At 42.5% G+C, this 27,502-nt stretch overlaps 2 protein-coding genes across 2 annotated transcripts in view; one reads left to right on the top strand and one right to left on the bottom strand.

Annotated features, from left to right (window-relative positions):
* Positions 1–15: 15 nt before the first annotated feature.
* PCCB (propionyl-CoA carboxylase subunit beta) lies at positions 16–27,459 on the top strand. Its single transcript, XM_054206647.1, has 15 exons — positions 16–204; positions 1,960–2,079; positions 4,210–4,278; positions 6,096–6,152; positions 9,813–9,926; positions 12,394–12,504; positions 12,872–12,980; positions 13,910–14,030; positions 17,917–17,998; positions 20,094–20,217; positions 21,494–21,601; positions 24,436–24,536; positions 25,704–25,802; positions 26,026–26,119; positions 27,187–27,459. Exons 1-15 carry the CDS (start codon positions 25–27, stop codon positions 27,306–27,308), a joined length of 1,611 nt encoding a protein of 536 aa, XP_054062622.1. The 5' UTR covers positions 16–24; the 3' UTR covers positions 27,309–27,459.
* Positions 21,598–27,502, bottom strand: part of STAG1 (stromal antigen 1) — a 200,902-nt gene continuing 194,997 nt past the window's right edge. Inside the window, exon 37 of the mRNA XM_054206620.1 lies at positions 21,598–23,477. The gene's annotated coding sequence lies outside the window, so the exon portion shown is untranslated. The remainder of the gene's footprint in view (positions 23,478–27,502) is intronic.

Here is a 27,502-nt window from a genome sequence, read left to right as displayed (position 1 = left end):
CGTCGCCGCCGGCTGGCTCGCGACATGGCGGCGCTGCGCGTGCTGCGGCGGGCGGCGGGGGCGCCGCTGTGCCGGGCCGGCCCGGGGGGCCGCCGCGCCGCCTCGGGGGACCGCCCGCCCTCCGTGCCCCAGCGCATCGAGGAGAAGCGCCGAGCCGCCCTGCTCGGCGGCGGGCAGGGCCGCATCGACGCGCAGCACAAGCGGGTGAGCCGCGGGGCGCCGGCCCGGGCCGTAACGGGGCGCTTCACCGCCGCGACAGGGACGGCAGGGGTGGGGCGCGGCGACCCCCGGGCTCCGGGCCGGGACCCGCTGTCGGCAGGGTAGGCAGGGAGAGGTGCCGCGCCGCGGGCACGGCTCAGGCGGCCTCCCGCCGCCAGAGGGGAAACGGCGGAGCGCGCGGAACGTGGGGCGGCTTCGCCCTGCAGCTCCAGAGACCCTCTGCGGGGGAGCTTCACCGGAGCGGCGTCACAGGCTGCGCTACCTGTTGCTCCCGGCAGAAAAAAAAAAAGACTGATTCATTTACAGTCGGCTTCGTCACCACATCGGCGACAACGTATTTGTACGAGGGGGTGGCACAGACAAAAGCTGCAATTTCTGTCATGTGATGGTGAGGTCTAGGTTGCTTAACGCTTCCCTGGTCTTGGAAGCACGCCATCCAGCACAGCTTCATCTTTATGCTGCTGTTGCAAGCCTAAGCTGATCTTCTAAGAAATGAGAGCAAAGAGCTGGAAGAAGTGAAATAAGACAAAGAAGTAAGGAAATAAGACAGATGGGAAGAAAGACAACTGCTGGATTTTTGATCTCTCCCCTCTATTGTTCAGAATAGAGGCAATGCTGAGGGGTGTGGCAGCATAGTTTTCCTATTTCTGTTTATTGTTTCTTGCTGGGATGTCTTTTCTGTTCAGAGCAAGGACCTAGTGGTACCAGGGTGGCTTGTAGGCGTCAAGGAGGCAGTAACAGCCATTCACGTGAAGATTATGTGAATGAGCAGTTTGCCCATCAGGAGTCTCCCTTCGGCGGTTATACAACATCTGAAGAGAGTTACAGGCTCACTGAGTTACATTTAGGACACTGACACACCAATAGGGAAGCATTTCTGCATGTCTAGGGGCTTACAACATCTCATGTCATGTTTTATATAAAATGAAATCTATGGCTTACATTAGTCTTTCCTGTATTTGTTGACTTTCATGAACTTTTTGACCTATGGGTCAGAAGTTTTGCAGAGAAGCCGAGCTGTGTTTTAACATCATGTTGAGGTAGGGTCACACCATCCCCTAAAGAAGACAACCCAGGTGCCCTGACCTGGACAGATACTTAACTTGCTTGGAAGTAACAAATTTGTTTGGAAGATTAAGATAAAAAGAACTTTGCAATCATTTATTACTGCATGTCATCATTAGTACTGAGCAAGGAACATGCATATCTGGTCAGTTGATTATATTCTTAGCCCTTACTCTACTCTTGTGTGCCCAACAGAAAAAAGAACAAAAGGATTTTGTCAGAAAATCCCTGCAGGCTGTCATATTTCCTTTTCCCCTCTCACTTGCTGCAGTCAAATATGGAGCATGGTGAATTGAGCCTTGAACTGTTGGTAAGGACTGGTTTAGCTGTGGAAGGGTGCCATGTTTAAGAATAGAACAAAGGCCTTAGCAGTGGCATTTAAATGTATGGGCAAAAATACCTGTGATGCTGTTACATCTTGTTGAAAAGACCCTGGGATTGTTTCCTTTATCTTGTGGTAGTGCTGCTCCAATAGTCGGCCTTCTTTTCAAAGTCTGGCTTGCCTTATGTTTGTTTTAAAGGAGGGTAATCACTGTATAAGCGTGCAGTTGCTCAATGGGCCCAATGTAGCAGATCAAACGAGGCTATGTTTGATTAAACTACATCCACTGGTGGTCAGTAGACAGAGCCGGAACAACCTGATGGCTGTATTAATTGTTGTTTGCTCTGTTGCAGGGAAAGCTGACAGCAAGAGAACGAATTCTTCTGCTGTTGGACCCCGACAGTTTTGATGAATATGACATGTTTGTGGAACACAGATGTTCTGACTTTGGTATGGACTCTGATAAGAACAAGGTATTTTTATTTTGTATAGCTCTTGTTTCTTTGCCCTCTGCTGTTTAGCCAGCCATCTGGTTGAAAATATGCTCTTCTGTTCGCATGTAATTTCTTTTATTTGTTTTCTTTTCTTTTGTTCCTATTTTTTTCTTTTTTTTCAAATTTCCTTTTGTTACTCTCAGTTTCCGTTTAACAGCTTACATGGTTTACTTTTCCATTATCTAAACTTGATACCTTTTTTTATAAGGTCACATGTTTGGTTCAAATACTTCCACGGATATTGTCTTAGATTTGTATTTTAAAAGAGGAGGCTGCAGAGTTTTGTTGTTACAACTTTGTCAGTCAAGTCAGATATGAAGAACAAATACCGGTAGATACTTCTGCCTCCCTACAGGTAACATTAGAGTTATAGGATGAAAAAACTTAGATCCATATTTATGCCTGCCAAACTATAGAGTCAAAAAATCCTTTAGGGCCTTAAAATCTGATGTGTTTGGAAATTCAAGCATTCATACCGGTCTGTTAGCGAGTTGCAGTCTGCTTGCTTATGCAGTTTTCAGATGTAGGGCCACATATCCTAAACCAACATGGTACATGAGGTTCATCACATAGAGGGAAAATCCATGGCTCCCCAAAGTCTCTCACCATAACATTGATGCCTGATGAATCATGACATGGGAGAAGTATTTTATTGCGATTTAGTACAGAACGGACGAACATGCTGGGATGTGTGTGTGGCTAATGCAGATGTGTCTGTTCAATGTGAGTCTTCCTGTAGCAGGAGGCCCTATTTGCTGTGGAGTATTCTGGTTTGGGGTGTGGTGAGAAGGTGCTCTGTGTGAGCCACTGCCCCATGCTGCCTACAATGACTACAGCTTCTCTTTATGCAGTTATTAAACCAGTTCATGGGTTCAGTCCTTCAAGTTGCTGCATCCTATGGTTGAGGGAGGGATCAGCAGGCTTCTGCCATGAGCAGCGGGGGTATTGGGAACCGGCAAAGGTGAAGGACTTGGTTTTGTTTTAGTAGCCAGGAGACTGATGGGACTTGATGCTGGGAAGGATGTTGTGATAGACCTCCCCTCTTGCTGACTGTAGGAGCAAACATTTCTTTCTGTAAGTAATTTTTCACTCTGTTCCCCAGCAAACTGAAATAACTGCTGTGTTGCCTCTCATACTACTCCATGCTGCATCGCACAGTGCTGATAACAAATTGCTGTTTCGGAAGATACGAGGAGCAGCAAAGTCCTGAGAGTGACAAGAGGGTTAACTTTTTCCTTGTCCTTCAGAATTCACCTTTCAGTGAGCTGCAGGTTATGTTTACAGAGCACAGTTTCACAACAGATGACCTAACTGTAGGCAGTGAGCTGGAATATTAGTTTAGCATTGAGTTTCTCTGAGTTCCTGGAACTTTCTGAAGGTAGGGTGAGACATGTATTCATATCCAGGCCACTCTACGGCCTGCTTGGCCTTTTAGTAGTCATCTGTGTGAGACAGTGGTTGGAACTACAGGTGTGTTTCCTGCTGTACCGTGTGCCGAGAACCAAGAGTTGATAGCAGTGCTGTCTGTGCAGCCTGGGAAAAGTCCCCAGACTGATATGACCATCCTGAGAACAGATCCCCTTGAGCATAAATGGCCCTTAGAGTGCACAATATGCTCTCTTTTTTTTTTCCCCTTATTTACAGGGTGAAAAATGGGACAGAACAAGTTGAGGTATTTGGGGTAACTGTAATTATATTTCTTGACCTTTCCAGGGTTGTTTTTTTTCCCCTGTGTCAGTACCTCAAGAAAGGTCTGTGTGCTGTGTCCGTTCTTTCAAAAACATCAGCTGGTCCTAATAAAAGGTACATCCTGTGTCTAAGGACATGATTTTCCTTAACTCCAGATGTGCTGAAATTTGAAGGAAAACTGCAAAATTCATGAATCTTTACACTAATGCACAACTAATATGTGGTATTACCTCCTGTTTTTTTTCCAGGGCTGGGGGAAATCTTTGTGGAACCCCCACTACAAACAGGAGAGACCAGTCCTCTCGGAGAATCCGTCTCTGCTTTGACTTAGTATAAGTTTGTGGGGTCTTTTAGTGGATGTTGTTGCTGCTTTGATTTTTTTTAATTATTATTTTTAATTAATTTGTTTTTTTAATGCAGTATCCTGGAGACAGTGTGGTGACTGGCCGTGGACGGATTAATGGGAGACTGGCTTATGTTTTCAGTCAGGTATGATTTTGCTTGTTATTTTCAAAATAGCACGAACTTATCCTTTGAAATAAATTTGCAATAGTTCAGCGTGGCCATGCAATAATGTACTTATCTACCTTCTACCAATAAGCATAAGATAGATGTAACATCCTGTCGGAGGAAGCAGGGCACCTTCAGACAAGAAAAAGCAAAAAAGCATTTCTAAGAACTTTGTTGGGCGAGAGATGCACTTGTGGAAAGGGTAAGGTGAAACGAGTGCTGAATGCAGAGCCAGTGGGAGTGTTTTGAAAAAATGAAACTGTTGTTACTTCGGTGTAATATCGTCGGATGTTGATATGGTGAGAGACTGGAGGAGTCCTGCAAACCAGACTGCAGGCTCTGTCCCTGCAGTTGGATGTGTGTGGATGAGCTCCTGCAGGCGTGTGGAGACCTGCAAGTGTCAGCGGAGGGCTTTGCGAGGTCTGAGAACTGTCTTCTGGGTTTTGAGCTGCGGAATGGGGGCTGTTTGCTGGAGATTACAACTGGGATTGCAATGAGTGGAATTCATGATAGAGGGCACTTGACCAACCTTGAATTGTTTCTCAGGTTTGAGCTCTCTGATTAGTTGGAGGGACTGTGATAGATACCGTATAAATAGATTGATAAAATATACTTTTTAATATTAAAATATACTTCTTATATTAAAATAAGAATATTTTAGAGGAAACACCATAGGTAGAGTTGGTTAGTCTTAACACAGTGCAAGAAAGGCTATTTTTCACAGGGTTGGTAACTGCTTCTCTGTTCTGGGCCACAAAGTAGCCTTTGTTCAATTTGCTATCATGGCCAAAATGATTGTTACTCTGTGACCTTGGAGCAAGTCACACACCCTGCTTTTTTTGTCTTGGACATGTATTTCTTCCAAGGAATAACACAGTTACGTGGGCTTGAACATAAGATTGGAGCCAAACGCAGACCTTAATTTTAGAAAAACACAAGTAGAGGGCAGTTTTTTATATTAAAAAATTTAAGTGTACTGGTTCACCTCTTTTCTTTTTTTTTTTTAACATATATTTAAATATTTTTTTTTCCTTCTCTAAATTGAGCTGCCACCTGAGATGTTCCTTCCTCTTTAGTTCAACTGCTAGTCACAGTCATGCTGTTCTCTGTTCACACAGTTTTTAAGGCTTCTTTGAGAGTAGGACTCAGTGGGAACACAGCAGAGAAACTCACCAGAGGTTGGCTCTGGGCTCTCTTGGTGCCAGTAGGTGTCAATATCCCCTCTGTCTTCTGGATCAGTCCCAGGGCCTCATGTTGCTGTTCAAGATCGTACTGCTCAGGCCCAGGGGTAGCACCAACGGACAGTTTTGGCTGACATAGTCCCTGCAGTACCTGTAAAAGAATAATCGACTCTTGAAGCATAACTCACAAATACACAACAATGGCATATTTTCAGGTTTTGATTTCTGCCTGTTTGCAGGCATATCTTACTGCTGCCCCTTGCAGTGAGACTCTCCTCACAGGTAAAATTTTGCGAGACTACTCTAGTATTCCTAATGTCTATGAAAGAGGAACTTGTCTTTGTAGAAAGAGAGAATGTTCCTGTGAAGGAAGAAAAAAGGAAATGAGACATAGTAAGTTTGTGATTTTAACACAGAAACTGCTGATAAATGTGTATAAAAGATCATCTTGCTTGTAAAGAAGGCGTGGATTGTAGACAAGATTGATCTGCAGGCCACAGTAAAGGAGCTGGGTTGTTTTGGAGCAGCACGCAAAATTGTAGGATTATAGTGTTTACTTGCAACATTTTACTGAAATGATTCTTTCTCTAATCTGAGAATTTGTTTTCCCTCCAGGATTTTACTGTATTTGGAGGTAGTTTATCTGGAGCTCATGCCCAGAAGATCTGCAAGGTAATACTTCACAGGAGAAAATAAACCAAAAAATTTCAGCATCCTTTTTTTTTTTCTATCTGTTGTGTTAATGACTTTGGAGAAAATGATTTGTGACTGACTATAGTGGACTCTGGCGTATATCATGGCAACCTGAAAATGCCTATCTCCTTGTGTCAGTTAAGATATGAAAGCACAGGTGAGCAGAGGGGTACCCTTTGGAAGCTTTTCAAGTATAAGGGAGCTTTTGCAAGTAACGCTTTGTTTAAATTGAGTTGCCTTTTCTACTGTGCTACCACAGGCAAGAGAGACTTGCAAAGTACTAATATAAATTAACTAGCTGTTGTCTACTGGAGAAATGTGCAATGACTCGGGAGAAACTTTTTCCTATAAACAGTGCTATGTGGAAGTGTGTAATATTTATAAAAAGCAAATGTAACAAGTAAACAATCTGAAGATAAACAGTTTTACAACTTGGAGGTCACCTTGATACTCAGAGCTTCTGTTATCAAGCACGTGTGGCTATTTATTCTCATTTGTCTGCTTGTCTCACTGGAAAAGCTGGTGTTTGAATCCTAGGGATGAGGAGGACAGGAACTTTTTCATGCATGAGAGTTCCGTGATGTGGGCTGGTGGAAAAAGTCCTGAATTTTATTGCTAGGGATCAGAAACAAGGTTTTCGGTGCATGAGGCCTTTTCTCCTGATGGAAATAACTACTTTTTAGCAAGAAAGCTGGTGAGGGGCTTTTTAGGATGTCGGGTAATGGTAGGACTAGAGGGAATGGATTAAAACTAGAGATGGGATGATTCAGACTGGACGTTAGGAAGAAGTTCTCCACCATGAGGGTGGTGAGACACTGGAACAGGTTGCCCAGAGAGGTGGTGGAAGCCCCATCCCTGGAAGGTTTTACGGCCAGGCTGGACGGGGCTCTGGGCAACCTGATCTAGTGGGAGGTGTCCCTGCCCATGGCAGGGGGTTGGAACTAGATGATCTTTAAGGTCCCTTCCAACCCTAACAATTCTATGATTCTGTGATTCTATGATAGACTCCTCTGCAGTGAAGAGGTATAAAAGTAGAAAACACGAAGACTTTGGAGTGGATAATAACTACTTGTCTTTACCAAGTCTTGATATTGGGGAAGACTAGATATTACCCATTCACGTTGGAGCTTTGCAGTGTCCCTTTGTATTGGGGAGGGATATAATAATACTAGAATGATGGGATGCTTTCTACAGGTTTTTTGATCTCTTATTTCTAAAGAAGCAGGGAGAATGCTATTAGCAGTACTAGGAAACAACGTGAGTCCTTCCTAGTTGGTACTATTCTTGGTGGGCATCAATGTCAGCGGTAGGCTCCAGAGGTTGAAGGCTCTGCATGCATCAGTTGCTTTGGGGCTCAGAGTCTTTGAGGCTGTAGACGGGGCAGTGGAGAGCTCAAAAAAGACTGGCTGGATGGTGTGGTATCTGTTTCACTTCTAGTTTTTCTTATTGGGCTGAATTCTGGGAAGCAGAAATCTGTTCTAAAAGGCCATCTTGGCTCCTGCAAACCTTATCAGTGGCTTAAGGGATATAAAACGCCAAAGAACATGGAAGTGAAGTTGCTGTCCCTTAGCTGGACTTCCCTGGAGATCTGCCTCTTCGGTGGTAATTGTTTCCCATTTGGGATTTTTTCCTGGAGTTGCAGAGAGGTAGCAATATTTGTCATCTTGCAGCAAAGCTCCAGGTTAGGTAGGTCTGGGCTACAGATTGCCTGTTACTTTTGCACAAGAACCTTGTGGTCTTTCAGACCACATTTAAATGCCTGTGATGGTTTCCCTGAAGCAACTGAGATTTAGCATGCTCTTTTGAGTAATAGGTGCCCACTTGTGGTAGGGAACACTTTAAAGCACGTGTACATATGTGCATTTATGATGTCATGTTTCAAGGTGATTGTTGAGTCCATGAGATGAAGAAAAGTGTTTTTGAGAATGAATCCTGGAATGTTCCCTACAAATACTGGTATGGCAAAAAAAAAAAGTCTGGTCTCAAATACATGAATACATTTTCAGTAGTCTGAATGTGCATAGTGATGTTGTTTTAGTAAGGACTTCAGTGTCTGGAAAAGCCTTGAAATAAATAATTAACCCATATATAAGCCCCTGGAAAACAGCAAAATGTGTCAGTGAACTTGTTTCACTAACCTGTCCTGATAGGATAACAGGCCTTCTAGGAAGAAGCAATAAATGTCAACTCAACTCATTTTTAATAAGGCATTTGACAACACCTTGTCTAACATTCACATAAACAACTGAGGCCACACAGATTCCTTTTAAATGTGGGATTGTATTTAAGTTGTGAAGTCATTCTGTGTCTGCCACAACGATATTTCAACTTTCAAATGGACATCCAGGAACAAAGCATGAAGAACCCCTGTTTTACATTGAATGACCGCAAGTAGGAAGAAAGCCACTTTAGAACTATATGGAGATAGTCCGTGGTCAGTTTGTGTTCAGGCTGGAATTCTGGTACTGCTAAGATACTATTGATTTGAATGGGACTGAGTGTGGTTATTGTGTTTCTAGGCAATACAAAATTTAAGGTTGATGCTGCAAGCACTCTGAAAGACAGGGCTGAAGTTTTAAAAAAAAAACATTAAGAAGCTAAAGATTGTCTGAAATAAAATATAATTGTGTAACAATGATTGAAAGGGCTAATGCCAGGCAGGGAAAGCAACTTTGAAATTCAAAATGGGGATTGACTGACAGTGTATACTTTTAAAGAAAATTATTTAGGAGCTAAAGCAGATCGTAATGTTAAAGCAGATCTTAACATAATATATCTGTGCTGTAGTGTTACTAAAATGGCAAACGTTTTACTGGGATCTAATAAGCAGGAATATTTTATGTAAGGAATTGAATCCTCCCACTTAAGCCTCTGTTGGAGTATTGTGTCTGATCTTGAGGCAAGTAACCAAAATGATCGGAGATGTAGAAAATACAACGTAAGAAGAACGGTGTGACTGAATTGATGGTGCTTAGTCTAGAAACATGAAGGGAAATGAGAAGACTGAAAGGAGAGTTGAAGTACTTGAATGTTTATGAAGATGGAGGCAAAGGGTTGTTAATTGCTCTCCCTGTCTACTATATATCAAGAAAGAAGTAATGTTTCTAAATTTCCGGAGGAAAGATTTAGTCTAGTCTTCTCAAAGAACTTCTAAGAAGGATAATCAAGCATTAGAATATACTGCTTAGGGAGATTACACAATCACCACTGCAATAAACTTTTAAGATCAGGTTAGACATGTATAAAGGAGAGTTTAAGGTGCAGTTGATACTTCTTACGAACAGAGACAGATTGGACCTCTCTGGTCTAAACTCCTGTGATTGTGTCACTTAGTGCGGGGTTTGGATAATGCAGCGTGAGTATGGAGATGCACAACTAGTAAAGCAGATTAATATTAAAGATTGTGAGAGGGATTAAATGTGTATCTTCTAGCCTCCGGTCTGAAGGGTCAAAACATGATACCCCAGGAAGCAGTTAGTGACTGTGATAGTACAAATAAAGGAGAAGCTGAGTGCTATGTAGGCAGTTCAAATTCTGGCACGTATGGATTTGTTTCTAGGGGATGTACGTTTTGGGGGTGGTTGCTTTGGGAGTTTAGCTTGGCTAGGTCAATAATGAGGAGTTTGTATTCATCACCAGGTCATGGATCAAGCTGCCCTGGTTGGAGCACCCGTGATTGGGCTGAATGACTCTGGAGGAGCCCGTATCCAGGAGGGAGTGGAGTCCTTGGCAGGCTATGCAGATATATTTTTGGTAAGTAGGCTGCTGGATGACCTGGCAGCTTGGCATCCACAAAGATGGACAAAGTCTTTCTTTATTTAAGTCTGTGTTTGTAAGTAAACTTTTAGGTTATCATCATCCTGTTTCAGACACTGCTTCCTGGTAAATAAAGCAGCATATATAGGGCTTGTGAGACCTGAACTGTCCTTTTGGTTCTCTTACTGGCAGTGGGCAAATTACTGTACCTCTTTGTTTCATTTACTCATGCGTTAAGCAAGGGTAATGCTGAGCTTTGTAAAACACGGCGATCCAATGAAAAGCCCTGCAGGAGTTGCACTATATAGTGTGCTTTGTCGTAAGAATGAAAGAACAGGCAATTTACTTAATTGGAAGAAACCCCCAAACAACTATTTGACTTTCTGATTCACACTAAGGTATAGATTGCTTGTATTGGGATGTAATTTCTCTCGAGTGTTTATCTGTTTGTCTGAGACAGGTGGACATGCTGTAGTTCAGAGGGTGTTTTGTTAGGTGACTGATGGTTGTGATCCACCACCAGCTGTCTCTGTCTCCTCTGAAATACAGACATGTTAAGAAATTCACACAGCAGATTTGTTTTCAACAGGGCTGGTGAAAGGTGAAAGATTTCCACTGCAGAAACAGGGACTTAAAGTAAATCAAACGTCATGTACTTGAAGAAAACTTGAGAAACTCAGATCAGAAGCACCAAGTGCCTGTTCTGTCAAGATGGTAGGTCAGTGGGGGGAAAAAAGTTTTGAAAAAAAAGAGATGCAAGTCAGAGGTTTCTGTTCAAAGAACAGTATACACTACAGTGTTAATCTTATCACGTGGGGACATCCAATACTGATTGGACTGGTGAAAATTTTATGTTTCTACAGTATTTTTGTGGCTAGTGCAAGAATTTTTCCTCTAGACATGTTGCTGATACTTTTTTCACTGAAATGATGTTATTTTGTATGCCTACCAAAGCACACGGTTTTAAAGTAAGTGCACAAAACATAGAATCATAGAATGTGTTGGGTTGGAAGGGACCTCTAAAGGCCATCTAATCCAACCCCCCTGCAGTGAGCAGGGACATCTTTAACTAGATCAGGTTGCTCAGAGCCTCATCAAGCCTGGCCTTGAATGTCTGCAGGGATGGGGCCTCCACCACCTCTCTGGGCAACCTGTTCCAGTGTCTCACCACCCTCAGTGTAAAGAACTTCTTCCTAATGTCTCATCTAAACCTGCCCTGCTCTAGTTTAAACCATTGCCCCTCGTCCTATCGCTACATGCCCTTGCTAACGGTCCCTCCCCAGCTTTCCTGGAGCCCCTTCAGGGACTGGAAGGCCACTATAAGTTCTCCCCTGAGCTTTCTCCAGGCTGAACACCCCCAACTCTCTCAGCCTGTCTTTGTCGGAGAGGTGCTCCAGCCCTCTGATCATCCTCATGGCCTCCTCTGGTCCCGCTCCAACAGCTCCGTGTCCTTCTTGTGCTGAGGGCTCCAGAGCTGGACACAGTACTCCAGGTGGGATCTCACCAGAGCAGAGTAGAGGGGCAGAATCCCCTCTCTGGATCTGCTGGCCATGGTTCTCCTGATGCAACTGGTCTCTGGGCTGCAGGTGCACATTGTTGGCTCACGTCCAGCTTTTCATCCACCACTACCCCCCAAGTCCTTTTCCGCAGGGCTGCTCTGTGTCACATCATCCCCCAGCCTGTATTGATAATGAGGACTGTCCCGACCCAAGTGCAGGACCTTGCACTTGGCCTGGTTGAACTTCATGAGTTTCGCACGGGCCCACCTCTCTAGCTCGTCTAGGCCCCTCTGGATGACATAAAGGTGATTGTGCTTTCAGTAGGAATATGAGCAGGTGGGATGACAAGTTGGTCAGATGCTAACAGTCTTCTGGACTAGTGCAATCTGAGATGATGCAGTTGAACAGAAATTGTTCAATTGTAATCCAGTTTGAGCAATTTTTTTTGAGCAATGTTGAGCAAACATTTTTTATGGACAACATGCCATCCATGTTGGTGGACAGCAGTAATTCACCATTCTGTAAAACTCCAGCTGGTGCAGGAATTTGATTTTAAAAGAATCTCTGCCGGCTGCAGTTGGTTAGTAAAGCTTACTTCTACCTCTGAGCAATAGTGTACCTACCTATATGTTCAAATTTTGGGTACGTACACTTCTTACCACTCCAGGCTCAGTGAAGCTTTTGCCCCTGCAGCATCTGTTGAGGTTGCACGTTCTGTCTTCCTGTGCAGTCATTGCATGGTATATGAAATCAAATGTATGGGAACAGAAAGAAGCAAAACAGTAGCAACAAAATTATTTCAGTTCTGTTTGCATCAAGAGATTCTCTCCAGATATTTGTCTCCCAGTAAATAAAGCAAGCTGCCCTCTCCTCTTTGTAACTGTGAATTCTTGCAGAATCTGTGCACAGACTTAAAGATGCACTTTTTTGGTAAAACTAGACGTTTGGGTTTTTTTCTGTTGCAGAGGAATGTTCTGTGTTCTGGGGTAGTTCCGCAGATCTCCCTCATTATGGGTCCTTGTGCTGGTGGAGCTGTGTATTCACCTGCTTTAACTGATTTCACATTCATGGTGAAGGTAAGGGTGAAGTATATTTTGACCTGCTGCTGGTAACATTGATCAGACACAAACTGACCCCACGTGAAGGTGTTTTGGTTTGGTTTTTTTTTTCTTTTTCTTTTTTTTTTTTTTTTTTGAGATGGCCTTCTGCTATGGATTAAGCTTATTTTTCATGAAAACTCAAGAATAACTTTTCCAAATAACCTGTGAATAATTGCGTTTTCTGTGGATTTTTAATATAATGCATTAAGGATTTTTAAGAAATTTGTCCCTGTGTCGTACTGTTTTCTTATTTTGGGGAAAGTCTCTAGAGACTGTGGCTTTTCCTTAGGTGCTTTGGGCCTAGCATTTACTGTGTGTTGTTGCCTTTTTTTCCCTCCCCCAGGATACATCCTATCTATTCATCACTGGCCCAGATGTAGTTAAGTCTGTTACCAATGAAGATGTCACCCAAGAGCAGCTCGGGGGTGCGAAGACACACACTGCTGTATCCGGTGAGAGCTGGGTAGTTTACTTAAAAGATTAACTGTTCTTTAAAGTAAATGACATAGTTGTTGTAGATAAACAGCTGTTTGTCTTATGCTGATTTTTGTACTCGTGAGCATCATGAGTCTAAGTGATAAAACTCTACTTAAGCGCGGATCTTATTCTGTATCGGGCTCTCTTGCTGGTCTTTTTCAGCAAGGGAAAACAAAATAGGAGAAGTGGGAGTGTGAGAGAATTTTGGGATTTGTCAGAGAAAGTAGCAAACCCACAAAAGATTCCAGAAGTGGGAAAATTGTCAGAGGGCAAGGCTTAGCAAAGCAGGCTTCGGGTGGTGTGTGGTTTTTTTTTTGTTTGTTGTCCAGAAATTTGCATGGGTTGAAAGATTGTTAACAATTCCTTGTTTGCTTACTAACACGATTGATTGAACTTGGCAATGTGAGATGAAGCGCTTTTTTTTTTTTTTTTTTCTTTTTCTTCCCCCCCCCGGGAAAACTTGGTGAAACATGTGTCTTCTTGAGGCTTAATGTGGCTGTGGGATCTCAGATTCTCTCTGAACCGTACTGATGATGAACCAAGACCGCAGACACAGACAATGCTCAGATCCAGCCTTTATAAAAGAACTTGGAGTCCAAAGCTTGAGTGCAGCATAGTAACCTGGATTGAATTCCAGAAGGCTGGGGTCCAGCTAGGTCTGTGACAGCTGATAAACCAGTTTACAGTATTTTAAATAGGAGATCGACAATCCAGACTTGTTAAGGAGGAAGTCTGATACAGCCATGCATTTTCTAGATATTTTTAGCTCGTCAAATGTGGTGGTTTAGAACTCCCAAGGTTTAAAAATTCTTCCTGTTACTTCTTCGTATCTCTTTATTGGGACATACTTGACAATGAAACCTTGCAAAATAATTTCAATAGCTGCTTAACTGTTTCTTTCCAGGAGTCGCACACAGAGCCTTTGAGAATGATATAGATGCTTTACTTAATCTCCGAGAGTTCTTTAATTATTTACCTCTTAGCAACCGTGATCCAGCTCCAGTGTGCGAATGCCATGATCCCAGGTAAGAGGAGACTGGCTGAGGGCTGTGGTCTCTGAACACCGAATTTCATGGCTTCTCTGGCTCGGGGAGCGTAGAGATGAGTGTTTTGTGCCTGGCATCTTGGCTGATAATTCTGTATTGCGGTGTGTGAATATGGCAAATGTTTCAACATGCGTGTGTGCGTATGTACATGCTCACTGTTAAATTTAATTTTTTCTATTTTCAGAAAGCAATGATATCCAGGCTGTGTACAGAATATGGGGAAAAGTAATGGGCTGTCACAGTCTCTTGAAACAAGCAAGCGAGGCAGAAGACAGCACAGTGAACAAAAGCAGGGAGAACTCGCCCTGCTTTGTCAGTTATGTGTCTGTTGGGTAAATTCTGTTCATCAAAGTTAGTGGTGGGGAAGCAACAAGGAGGCAGAGGCAGAAAGTTTTATGTATTAGGTACTTGTCTGTCAGGCTCATTGTGTCGTTGGCACCATCACAAAGGAAGGATTTGAGTCATTTCAAGAGGAGAAAAATGTCGACCGTCTGGACTTTTATCAGAGAATTTTCAAGAGATAGAGGGGCAGCCAGAGAGCCAGCACGGGGCTGGCTGAGCAGACAGCCTTGTAGTGGCGTGAAAGGCAGAGAATGTCAATGCAGACAAAGCATTTTGACCTGAGATCCAGTTGCACACCCAGTTCAGCCCTTTCTGTAGGGAACCCATAAGAGGTTGTCGCCCTCTTCTGTATGGGAGCTGCTCCTGAATTTGTTCCTTTCAGTTCTACAGCTGTGCGTGACCTATGTCTTGGGCTTCTTGCAGGCATGAAGATTTTAACATGTGAGTCGGGAAGCCTTTATCTTCTCTTCGTGCTTCACTGTTCTTTGCAATGTCTTTGAAACAATTTGTTTGGGGAGGGGTTTTTTGTATCGATTTTACAAATCCCTGGTCTGGTAGCTGAAATGCATTGTTCACTATTAGAGAAATAAATTTGCCCATTGCTTTTAGAGAATGGTCAGACAGGTCAATTAATTACTTGTCCTAATTTTTCTGAGATGTGGATCTTTAGGTGTTTATTGAACTGGAAGACTGTTCTGGTTTGATAGTGACAAACCAAAGCAAATCTCTTATATTATTTGGTAAATGTGGATTATTATCTCTGAGGTTATCATGTTCCTTCTAGGCATTCAGCAAGCTGTACTGGGATAATTATCCTCAATAGACTTGAATGGGATGTTTTAATTTCATTATAGAAACAACAGTTTGGATTTTTTTAATCTATGTGTCTCATAATAGGCAGTTTATTTTCATGTGAGAAGCTGTCAGTTACATTGCACCTACTAATGTATGAGATTAGCTCTTTATTTTCTTAAGGGAGGCAGTGTTTTACATAGCACCAGCTACTTTATTAGAGGATCACAGTATTAATAAATGCGCAATAATTTGTACTAAGAACTTCAATTTAGTAGTCTCTGTACATGTGAAGACAGATCTATTTGTTAACTTTGCCTGTTTTTATAGCAGCATCTCCAATATTTCTTTCATTTGTGGTCTTAATGCTTACATTAGTAATATTTCATCTGGACGTACTGACATCTTAATAGACTCCTTTTGCTCTGAATTGATGTATTTGATCCCTACTGCTGCTGCAGTCAAAGCCCATCCCTCTACAGTAATTTATTTTTTTTTCGTCGTTTTCACACCACAAAAAAATTCTATAAATAATAAAAATTAAATTAAACATACTTCTGTCTTCATTGTTAAGTCCAGAAGCTACTGGATTTTTTTTTTCTTTAGGTGGGTACGTTCTTTGTGGTGTTGAAAATGTCAGTTTTCAGTTGCTGAAACTTCTGTCAGTTGGAGTTTTTGATGCCAGTGACCTGGGTTCTAAAGAGTTAGATGGTTCCTTATAGCACCAAGTCGATTAATAGTGTTTATGTCCTCTACCTGTGAAGGGTGTCTCGTTCATTGCATTTGGTACGTTGTATGCTGTGATTTTTACCATTACGTGTCTTTGACTATATTTCCTCTAAAGCCTGAAGTATGCATGCAAATTTCTGGAGGAGTTTATTATCAGTTCTTGGTAACTGAGTACAGTTTCCCTGTTGTATTGAATGAAACCCAACACTGATCTGGGTGAGAGTGTCTCAAGCCGTCGCAGGCTTCAGATGACTGTTCTGACGATGAGCAGCTCCAGTTCCTTCCTGATGAGCGGGATCTGTAAGAAACACAGTTCTCCACCTCTTAAGGCCAGTGACCCTACAAGCAAGCTCCAGATATTCTTTATCTGTGATGATTTGAAGGAGATTTTGAAACTTGTGGTATCCTGGGTAATGTCTTCATTTTGATGGTGGTTTTTAATTTTAATGCCTTTATAATTTCCCTCAATACTCTACAGCACTGTGAATTTATGGGAGCAATAATTTCCTTTTCCCACTTTTCTTATCCTTTGGGATACCACAGGTAATGGATAGAACGTAGAGCACATTCATATCTACTCTATGGACAAAAGAAGTTTTAGAATATTTTGTAGCTTGGAGTTTAGTATGTTAAAATTGATTGCTTTCATCAGGTTAAGGTTGCATTATATCATTTTATGGAAATATTTGCATGCCATACTCTTAATCACATGGAGAAAATACTTGAAGTTGTTGCTGCCAGTTTTATTCTATTAATAGATGTATCTCTTACTCTGGGTGAGGAGTCGTGCCTCTCTCAGTCCTGTGTGTGTGAGGGAGCACAGAGACAGCCTGGGGCTTGCATTATTTTTTGCCTCATCTTGATGAAATGCAGATCACCTCCTTCAGTTTTAAATTGGGTTTCTAGAGCCTTGTGTTGTTTTGTTTTAAATGTACTAAATCACAGCATTGTTAAAATAGCAATTCAATAAGAACTCCACCAAAGCGCCACTTGTAACAAATGCAGATCAGTATTATTACGGAATAGCACAAATGTAACGCTCCCTGAAGCCTTCTCAGTGGTGACTCATAAAAATTGACACCCCCCCGCATTGGGACTGTGACTGAATCCAAAGACCCAGGGAATGCTAACGCTTGTAGGTCCTTAATGAAGCTGATAGGATCAAAGATGGCGGTAACTGCTGGTGTCAGCTGCTAACAGGGAGGCAGCGTTTTTGTTCAATGTCAAGCTCCACATGAAGCGCATCATTGGTGACTTAAGCAGAGGAGCAGCCAAGATTCTTTAAACACGCACTAAACTGAAGAAGCTGGGAACAGATGTTTTTCCCACCCATGACTCTGCCTGTCTGGTGACAGGGGAATTAAGTACGGAATGGTTTCCTACAGTTAAGCGTATCCAAAATCAAAAGTGCACGATGTGTGCAGGGAAAGGGTCAGAGCTGTAAATGTGCGGTAGATCCTGATACATGACCAGAAACCTTGCTCTGCTGTTGAGAGAAACCATTCTGTGGGTCCAGCTGTAAGGACTGAAGCCCTTCGCTGGCTCTTCTGCTTCTGCCACTTGACGCTGGTCCTACCAAATCCTTTTCCCCAGCGCTGACTTGTGCCCCAGCGCAGCGTCCCACATGGCACCAGTGTCCCTGCAGACCCCCATGGCTAGCATTGCCCTGCCTCTCGAGTTCCCTGCTCATACTCCCCATAGGTAACCTTGGGCTCTCCGAGAAGAGACAGTTATTTCCAGGAGATGGTTTCATAAGCATATACAGCTGTAGAAGGCATGTCTTCTTCGGGAAGAGATCAGCCAAGCTTTTGTCCTGTGGTGTGCGAGGTCTCGGTGGCCTGTGGCACAACTGGCTGAGAGGAAGAGGCCTGTTTCTCTTCCCCGTATTGGAGAAGCAGTTCCCATGGAGTCTCAGAGGGGTGGCGTTGGTTACCCGAGTTTTTGGTCTTGGTGTTCATCTGATGTGTAAATACTGTTGCTTACACTTACTTATTTTCTGTAGTGACCGTTTGGTTCCTGAGCTGGACACAGTTGTCCCAATCGAATCTACTAAAGCCTACGATATGCTGGATATCATACACTCCGTAAGTCTGCGATTAATATGGATATATTATATTCTGTGTGTAAATAATTGGAAGAAATGAATGGAATGGCACTGAAGAGATACTTTTTTTACTCTTCACAAGTTACTGTTTTTACCTGTGTAGTAGCCATGAATGAAGGGACAACAAAAACTGCAGGAAAAAAGATTTGAGCAGATGAAAGGAATCCTAAGATTTGTTTTCAGGATACATCATCTTATACTGCGTGCATAACTGTACAGATGAAAGATGCTATAATTGAGTTTTCTCTCTGGGCTCGAAATCCCCTCTCCTTTTTTTCTTGAGTTCTGTCACTTGCCCCTCTCCCTGCACTTTGTTATTACTGTCTTGAATTCTGTCACTTGTTTATAAACTACATAGAGCGCGTTTACCTTTCTCTTTCTTATTCCAAGATACAGTTGCATACACAGACAGTACAAGAATATATATATATATATTTTTAATTACAAGTCAAGCACTCAGAAGCTTGGATACTCCAATGTTAAAGTTTCATTAAGTGAGGCAGATCTCCTGGGAGGGTGGCAGGGAAGGAAACACTGGACTGTTTTAAAAAAAATGAAAGGCAGTACTGCAATGTATAAATAACAGAGGTTTTATTGAAGCAGCATAGGTGATGCTGGTCATTCTCTCGCCTAATTTTGAGTACTTCACTTTTCCAGTTATAACAACTTAATACATTATAAACGTTCGGGCAGAGAACATGGTTGTAAAATAAGTTTTATCGCAGGAAACTGTTACAGCCCCCTCTAGAGCACCCTGAGAGTCCGAATTTTGAATATTAAAATGTCCAGCGGCTGCTTCTAGCACTCAGCTGTTGAGCAGCAGGTGAGCCAGGGCTCTGAGGGGGATGATGAAGGTAGGAACAACTCCCTTTCACAGGCAGCACGTACAGCTGGGGGCGGGAGTTCAGCTGTTTTTGTAGGACCTTTACAAATGTCTCCCTTTTTGATATTTTATTGGACCATTTCTCCCCACATGGTCATTCAGCAAACACGTTTCAGGTTGCAACTGGCTGCATTTAGGCTTGTTTCAGTGGAGAAAGCAAGCTCAGGATGGTTTTAATCTCTAGATTCTCCAATTCTGAATTTCAATACTACCTGTTCCAAGTTAAAAGGCGGCATTTAAAAAAAATTCTTAAGTGAATTATGAAAAAAAACCCCAAACCATCCCACAGACTTTGAGAATTATTAAGGAAAGAAATAAAACTAATAGTACTTATCTTTTTCACAACTTTTAATTTGCCTCAGTCTCAGAAGTGACTGGCAAATGCAGTCTGTCTAGGCAAAATTGTCATCAACAGTTGAAAGCACGGAATTCTAGTAGAAAACACGAGGCAGCCATGTATAGGTGTCGCTACTGCTCCATGTATAATTATGATCTCTTTTGAATGTGTGAATTTTGATACGTACACCGGAGATGTCACTCTGCAGAGCACACGCTGGGGCTTCAGCCCCGGAGAGAAGGGCGGCTACCAAGGAGTCACGGTTCCAGACAGTTTGCTGTAGCGCCTGTATTCCTCCGCTACGGATAAAAGGGTTGCTCTGCTCTCTGTCAGTGACCCTGGGGAGCCGTACACAGCGGAGCACGCTGTGTTGGCCCCTCTTAATAAAGTGCTCCGAACTTGCAAAGAAATAGAGTAAATGTTAAACGTGTCACGGAGAGTTTCTGAGCTCCTGGAAGTACTATTTGCTTTTATGCACTGGAAATTGTTTGTTAAAAGTGTAGTCTGCCAATAATTAAGTTGTGAGATAGAAGTTCCCTAACATCTGATTTGAAGCTTTAATTGGGTATAAGCTAGGAAAAAAGAGGAACTACAGAGAAAATGTCATGAAGATGGAATACTTAAGTGTCAGTTTTGATAATAAGCGCAGTACTAGCTAATTACTAGTTAATTCCTGGAATGACAGCTGCAAAAATTTAAAGGTTTCTCTCTGCCCCCCGCCTTTTTTTTTAATTCTGCACATTCTGGAATGTTTAAAAAGTTCTGATACTACCGTAACTGATTTTTTGTTTGCCTATGAATACACATACATGGGTCTGTCCTCGTAAGGGCTCTGCCTACCTCTCACCTTTGCAGATTGCCGATGAAAGGGAATTCTTTGAGATCATGCCTTCCTACGCCAGAAACATTGTTGTTGGATTTGCCAGGATGAATGGACGAACCGTTGGGATAGTGGGCAACCAACCCAAAGTAGCATCAGGTTAGCGTTGGCTGTACGAGTCCCATGTGAAACTTCTTAAGAGTGTTTGTGCTTCCTCTCATATTTTTTTTTTTTTTTAACAAGCTTTGTAAGGCTATGCGGTTATGAGATGAACTGTTTATGTTTTGTATCATGTTAAAACTAACTGAAAACCAGTTAATTTCTTTGGTGGATCAAGGAGATGTTGCTGACAGGTAATTACATGCCTGCCGTCTGCAGCACGAGAGGAGCAGTAGGAGCACATCAACAGGGTGGGTACAAGACCACCCCGTATTTGGCAGCAGCCTGCAATTAACTGGAGTAAGCATAACATGGAAAGCGCGTAGGTACTGCCACGGCATTAAAAGGCCTAGGACTCTTCTGTAGGGTGAGGGAACTTTTTTTTTTTTTTTTTTGGGGTCAACTCGCTAGAGCTAGAACAATGCAAAGCTTTCATTTGTACAAGTGTGCGGCTCTTGACCTCAAATAATTTAGATATGAAGGTACAACATGTAGCTATAGCTAAGATAGCTGTCAAGGGATTTTGCTTTCTCTCCTTAACTAGGTAATTTCTGAAGTGACTTTCACCAGCCAGAACTTTGTTTTGCATCTTGTTTTAAATTTTTGTGCCTTTTTGCTCGGGAAAAGCAATGACCCAGTATGATGTTTTATTCTTCTGTAATCTTTACAAGATACGACTATCAAGATACTAGACAGCAAGTTTTAATATTACTTCAGTCTTCGTTTGATAGTCTCAATTTTAACAAACATTTTTAATGTTTCACATAGATGCTTTTATCCAAAATGTGTTTCGGTTGAATATAATGGCACATAATTTTAAGTGGCACTGAAACAGAACAGAAATACTTCACAGCATGTTTATGAAAAATGCTTATCTTTTTCAGAATAGTAGTAGACCATTTAATTTTTTTTTAACTGAGAACTCTGTAGCCTTTCACTGTGACTGATCTGAAAAATATCTATAAAGAAAATTACAGAAAAATATTTTAAATTACAAGAATATAATTAATTTTAACTGCTGCTTTTTATGATAGAAAGTCTATGCACAGGGCTCAGAAAAATGAAATGTGTGCCTCTTGAATGTAGCCTCTGCTCTAATCTTGGTTGTAAACCGTCAAAACTTCATTGCAGATTATCTTCACGTTATCTATAGATAAGTTTTGCATTTGTTTTAAGACAACAATACAGCTATAATAGAGTGTTATATTGACCTTGCCTTGAATTACTGCCATTAGCAGATCATTGGAATTGTTAACACCTGGTTTTTTAACTTCAGGGTGCTTGGACATAAATTCATCTGTGAAAGGAGCCCGCTTTGTTCGTTTCTGTGATGCGTTCAACATACCATTGATTACTTTTGTGGACGTTCCTGGATTTTTGCCAGGTATGCCTTACCATTACATTTCAGCTCCTTGCAGGGTGGTGTCGGTGTTTAAAAACCCATTTTAAAAACTCTGTGAGAAGACCTTTACTGTAGTAGACTTAAATAAGCCACGTTTTAAAACCACACTTTTTGGGACCAGAAACTGCACTTAGCAGCTTGATAGAGATGCTGGGATGACCGGTTTGACAGGGCCCCGTGTGGGTATATCATGCTCTGGAAAGCTATGTCCTGCTGTCTGGAATTCCAGCACAGTTGCAAAGCTGTGATTGTGGCCTGTCCAAGAAAACAAACTGCATTCCCTGGAGATGCTGCCCTGGTCATAAATGGTATGGAACTGACATTGTTTTCTTTATTATGACGAGACCCGTGTCCCTGTAAATGCTCAGAGGTTTTATTTAGATGATATTTTATTTACATGCCTGTATGCTGGCTAGTGCGATACCAGAAGGCCCTGCAAAGACTGTGGCTTCCTGAGAGGCAGGTGAAAGCAGTCCAACACACTGTTCCTTAGTGTTGGGATTCAAGCCTTGCTGCAGCAAGAGAAACCGTCCACCTCATCCACCAGCTACATCTGCTGTGCTTGATGCCCAGGTGTGTAAAAGGATGAAGCTATAGGGGAAAAAACGTGTGTCCTTGGGTGCTGTTGATTCAGTTATACACAGCCCCCCTCCCTGTATCTTTGAAAGCTTAGGTTCTTTCGTGCTCCAAGGCATCTTTCAGATAAACATGCCCATGATTTAAAAGCTTTGGGTGAATCAGTACGGAAAGGCCTGAGACTAGACTTTTTTCAGCGTAGGCTGTATGAGCAGTTAATGTTAAAATGACCTATTAAAAAACAGGCTGAGAGAGGAATCTAAATGTTATACCGATAGACATGCTAAATCTTTCACACGATTGACTATAAGGTTCAAACTGCTGTATAAAACAAGGTTTACCTCAAGGCCTCTACAGGTACCAAAGCATCACAATGTCACTAGTCAACATTCCAGTTCTTTCTCTCATATAATGTATTTTGCATGTTTTAACAATGAGGCAATACAGAAGGCATTAACAGAACCTTCCTCTTCCCTCTTGTCCTGCTGACCTGGACCAAGCAGCAGCTTAGCTCACTTCGGGGGCCACTATGGGAATGTGAATTTGGATAGTTTCTCAGAATCCAAGAACAAAGCTATTTCCATATAGCCGATGAAAAGCAGTAACTAAATATTGCATAACAGAATGTTGGTTTGAAAGTAGATAGATGGAAGATAAATAAAAATAGAAAAAGGTAAAGACAGGAGACCCAAGGCTTGACAGTGATCCTAAACTGTTGCATTTTAAGGAGTTTGGCAAGATTAGCATTAGAAATTGCAGTTTAAGTAATAAATTCTGAGGGTGGTGGTCACCTCATCTCCCTGTTCAGTAGAGAAGAAGAAAGAATCCATCGCAACGGTCACAGAGCTGTACACATCTCACAGGGTTAGCCACTCAAACACTTTAAATAGCACCCAGTGGAACAGGTGCGCGCAGAGATGACATTGAAGGCATTCAGTATCCTGAAGCTGGATAAAAGCACATATTTAGGACAAGTTTGTGGCTGAATCTATGGCCAGAAAAGAATTTATATTAATTGGCCATGGATAACAGTGTAAATAGTTCAAAAACCAGTTCAATTGAACTTACACTTGAAGCATTTCTGTGTGACTGGCTGCTCTGTTCTAAGTGAGAACCGGAAACTAAGGCTGTGACTGGATTTCAGGGTCTGTGAGTGCTGGCCAGCTTCCGGGCCTAGGCTGAGCATCCCAGCTGTGTTCAGGCTGCTGCTTGGGACAAGACGACGTGGCTATTCCGCTTTCTGCTGCTGGGAAGGTTCTGCAGGCTTGACAGGTCCCACTGGCTGGAGGGAAATACAAGAACCAAAGTGAAATTGCAGTTGAGAACAAGACCTTTGTAAGTGTAGGCATAAATTATTAGACACTCAAATTACACTTGAGGGGAAGCATTAAAGTAAAGCCACCAACCAGGCTACCAACTAAGTTATTAAAAAACAAATCTCACAAAAGAATTTTTACTTAAAATCTTAACATTTAAAAAAATATGTATTAATCATCCATTACAAAGATCCCAAAGTCCTCTAGGAGGTTATCTCAGCTGCTGAAAGCAATAGTCAGGAGGTAGATAAACTGCTAGAAAGTAACTGTAGAGTTATATCCAAATTCAGAAATCCTAGAAATAAGTACGTGGGACTGCTGCTTCCAAGTGCAAGTCAGCGAGGCCTGTGTTTGGGACAGAACTGTGGTGAACACCCTGGAACATGGATGACTTACGTTCATATCTGCTCCACATAACCATTCTCCAGAAGCACCTGCTGTGAGAATCCTTCTAGAGGAATTCACGCGCTGTCTTTTAAGGTCCATCAGCTTGGGCTTGCTTGAAGGAAGACTAGGACAGGTCTTTGGTATGGCAGCCAGGCTGCCTTTCAGTATGGCCTAGAAAAAGGGGTTTGGAAGAGTGGGTTCCTGGGGAAGCGAATCCAGGTTGTGGTTTTCACTACTAGTCACATTTGGAGCGTTGAAGATGATGTAACTGTATTTTGTTCCTAGGAAGAGACCATCTGGTGAGTGTTCTGCTTCTGTGACCTTACATACAAATATATGCTGCTTTTGGTGAGAGATTTTTGCGTAGAGTTTCTCAGCATCTTATGGAGAACACCGCCTGGGTATTACCTTCTCCTGGATACTGACATGGCTCTGGTTGTTGTTAAGTTTGCTGCTAATGGATGATGGCAATTGCCCAACTGCATATGGGGTTTTTGTGAATTCCCTGGAGTGAAAAAAATTGTTTGTCACTTGTAGGTACAGCTCAGGAGTATGGTGGAATAATACGTCATGGTGCAAAACTACTGTTTGCCTTTGCAGAGGCAACTGTGCCTAAAATTACTGTCATCACCAGAAAGGTAAGTTGTCATGATTCCACGGTGTTCTTCTAGAGTTCCTGTTTTCACTAGTAGCAACTTTAGTTATGCGAAGCTTCATCCATCTGTCCCACTTCTGCTTTCTGTCCTTGTCACATCTCCATTTGTCCCATCTGGTAACACCTCTTCATGTCAGCTTACAAGAGGCCGTTTCTTCTATTCTCAGACTGTTCCTTCATTGGTTTTGTCTCTGCGCTCCTCCGAAATTGCATGTTTCTGCTCTTTGCTTTCTCCCCAGAATGCCTTCAGCCAAGTATTTGTCCTCTGTCACCCAGCTTGTCTTGCTGAGCACGTGCCATCTGTCTGCACACAGCAAATCTTCTTTCTCCATTCTTGCCACTTCAGTCTGCTTTTCCAAAACCAGTGCTGATTGTGGCTTTCTTCTGCTTGTCTGCGGATTTAACGCTCATGTGGTTTCCCTTCTTCCATATGCTTTTGCTGTAGTCTGCTTCATTTTCTTCCTTTCTCTTTTCCTATAAGGTACCCGACACCGTGCTGCCATGAGCCCCAGCGACCTTCTGGGTCCTAAAAGGCTTAGCTTTTTCCTTGCTGGTCTCCCCTTTCCTGATAGGCTTTTGACTTACCAAGGCAAAAAGAAAAAAGACCTCTCCTTCGTTCTGTCCCTTTGCCTTCTCTGATTTTTCTGACTATTACCATCCTTTACTTCCCAAGCTTGCAGCCTTGCTGTAGTTTTCAGTAATGCCTTGAAACGGACTGTACTGCAGTTAGCTCTCCAGTTCTGCAGTATCTCTTCATCACTGCTGTCTGGACCACTTCCAGTACCAGAGTGGAGCATTGCAGAGTCCGAGTGCTGCATTCCCTGGCCAGAAGCACGCCGCCTGGTTGGTTTGTGCGCGTGGGCAGGGGGCAGGGTGAGGCCTGCTGTTCCAGGGATACCTCGATTCTTCTGTCTGCCATCAAGAATGGTCTTAGATACCACCAGCACCCTTCCTTGCTCTTTTGTGGCTCTAGTTGAAGAGATGTCTAGTCTGAGGAGATTGTTGTAGCAAAATGGAGACGCTTATGCTTTTTCAGGTAAAATTTAGCGCCACTTGCTTGTCTTTGGAATAATAAAAGCTGCAAGAGGAACATAGGCTATTGCTGCTCTGAGGTCACTCCACACGAACTAATCCCTCGGTTTTGTTCCAGGCCTATGGGGGTGCCTATGATGTGATGAGTTCAAAGCATTTAAGAGGAGATGCAAATTACGCCTGGCCTACTGCAGAGGTGGCAGTCATGGGTGCAAAGGTAAATCCAGGGTGACTCTCATGCTGGTGTGCAGTAGCCATCCGCATTTTTACGGTGGCACAGAGGTGGCCTAGCAAGATGACGACAACTGGTATTTTCTCTGAAGCAGCTCACCTGAATGCACATTTCTGTAGTGTGGTGGGGAAGGAGGCTGGTAAAGCAGACAGCTTTCCTTGGAACAGGCTGAATTACTCCCATGGACCTGCGGACTTTATCTTCCTAGGGTGCTGTCCAGATCATTTTCAGAGGAAAAGAGGCAGATGCAGAGGCTGAATATGTGGATAAATTCGCAAACCCCTTTCCTGCCGCCATGAGAGGTACGGTTATCTTGCATGTTGTGTCCCCTGTTTGTGTTTGCCATTGCACATAGATAAATTTGTAGCTGTTCAGCTTTTTGCTAATCTATAAGCATCTGAGTCAGAAAGGTGATGCCTAGTCATACCTTCTACATGTGAAGGAAAAACAAATCCGGACATAGAACACATCCTCAGTCGGAAAGAGACTGGTGAGATGTGGGGACTGCACTGAAAAGCATATTTTCAATTTTGTAGATTTTGTAGAAAGCAACTCAAAACTTAGCCTTTTCCTTAAAAGTACAGGAGCTTTCATGATCTATTGGGCAGTCCTAAATGCAGGCCAGTGGCCTTAAGAAAGGGTCAGAGTCTAGTTCAGTTCAGTGATATTCCCTGGGACTCTTTGGAGTACCTTTTTCAACTGTTCTTTCTTCTGAGTTTTACTTCTAGCTTTGAAGCATTACCTGTGCTCTAGAAGGCAGTTCTGTAGACTCTGGAATCGGCTCACTCTGTTTCCAGTCATGCTGGCTTACTCCGTTGATTGGCTTTGTACTTCATTTAAATCCCATTAGTAGTGCTACAGAGCCGGGCAGACTTAGCCAAGCTGTTTTCCACCACGACCAATACGTACAGCATTGCTCCCTGTGGTTTTGCAGTGGACTATCTAGTATTGCTGTTTGAGCCAGAAAAACCCCCAGATTCCTGCATGTGCAAATTCAAGGGATGTCTGTTCTAATCAACGCTGCTGAATCTTTCAATCAGACTAACAGCAGTAGCTGGAAGGAGATGGTATGTCTAAAACCTTGCAGTACCGGGTGCAGTACTCACCTGAGTAAAGCCCCCTCCTTAACATTTTTGGCTTGCTAACTTTTACAAAAATAAAAAAAGCATATGTTTCTAATTTAAGAACTATTGACACAGGAACATTTCCTTTTTGGGCTATTTCAATTTTTTTATGAAGTTAATTTGTAACTCGTGAACTGTTTATTCCAAATATTCTTTTGATTTTGCTAATTTACATTACAACCTAGATATAGAAAGCTGAGGGCACTTCATGGTTGGTCAGGGTTTTTTTCTTTGTTTTTTTACAGGGTTTGTTGATGATATCATCCAGCCTTCAGCCACCCGCATGCGCATCTGCCATGACCTAGATGTGCTGGCTAGTAAAATCCAGTCCGGTCCCTGGAAGAAACACGCCAATATCCCACTGTGAGTGTGAGGAGGGGCTTGGCCATGCTGGAAGACATGGAGGTGTTCTGACCACACATGCTCTCTGTTTAAGTGGAGGTCTACTTTGCAATATTTCTTTTCATTTTGATTTTGCTAATGACCATTAATAAATCATAGTACCATATCTCATTTCATTTGGGGTCTTTATCAGTTCATCTCTATAAGCCCTTTTTGGTG

This window comes from Rissa tridactyla, chromosome 6 (genome assembly GCF_028500815.1).
Source record: "Rissa tridactyla isolate bRisTri1 chromosome 6, bRisTri1.patW.cur.20221130, whole genome shotgun sequence".
NCBI lineage: Eukaryota > Metazoa > Chordata > Aves > Charadriiformes > Laridae > Rissa > Rissa tridactyla.
Note: the sequence above shows the minus strand (reverse complement) of the source record. Positions and strands in the feature narration are given on the sequence as shown.

Coding starts and splice junctions, on each gene's coding strand:
- PCCB (XM_054206647.1), top strand. CDS start 25: ATGGCGGCGCTGCGCGTGCTGCGGCGGGCGGCGGGGGCGCCGCTGTGC. Junction 12,981..13,909: donor GACACACACTGCTGTATCCG/GTGAGAGCTGGG, acceptor GTTTCTTTCCAG/GAGTCGCACACAGAGCCTTT. Junction 24,537..25,703: donor TTACTGTCATCACCAGAAAG/GTAAGTTGTCAT, acceptor GTTTTGTTCCAG/GCCTATGGGGGTGCCTATGA.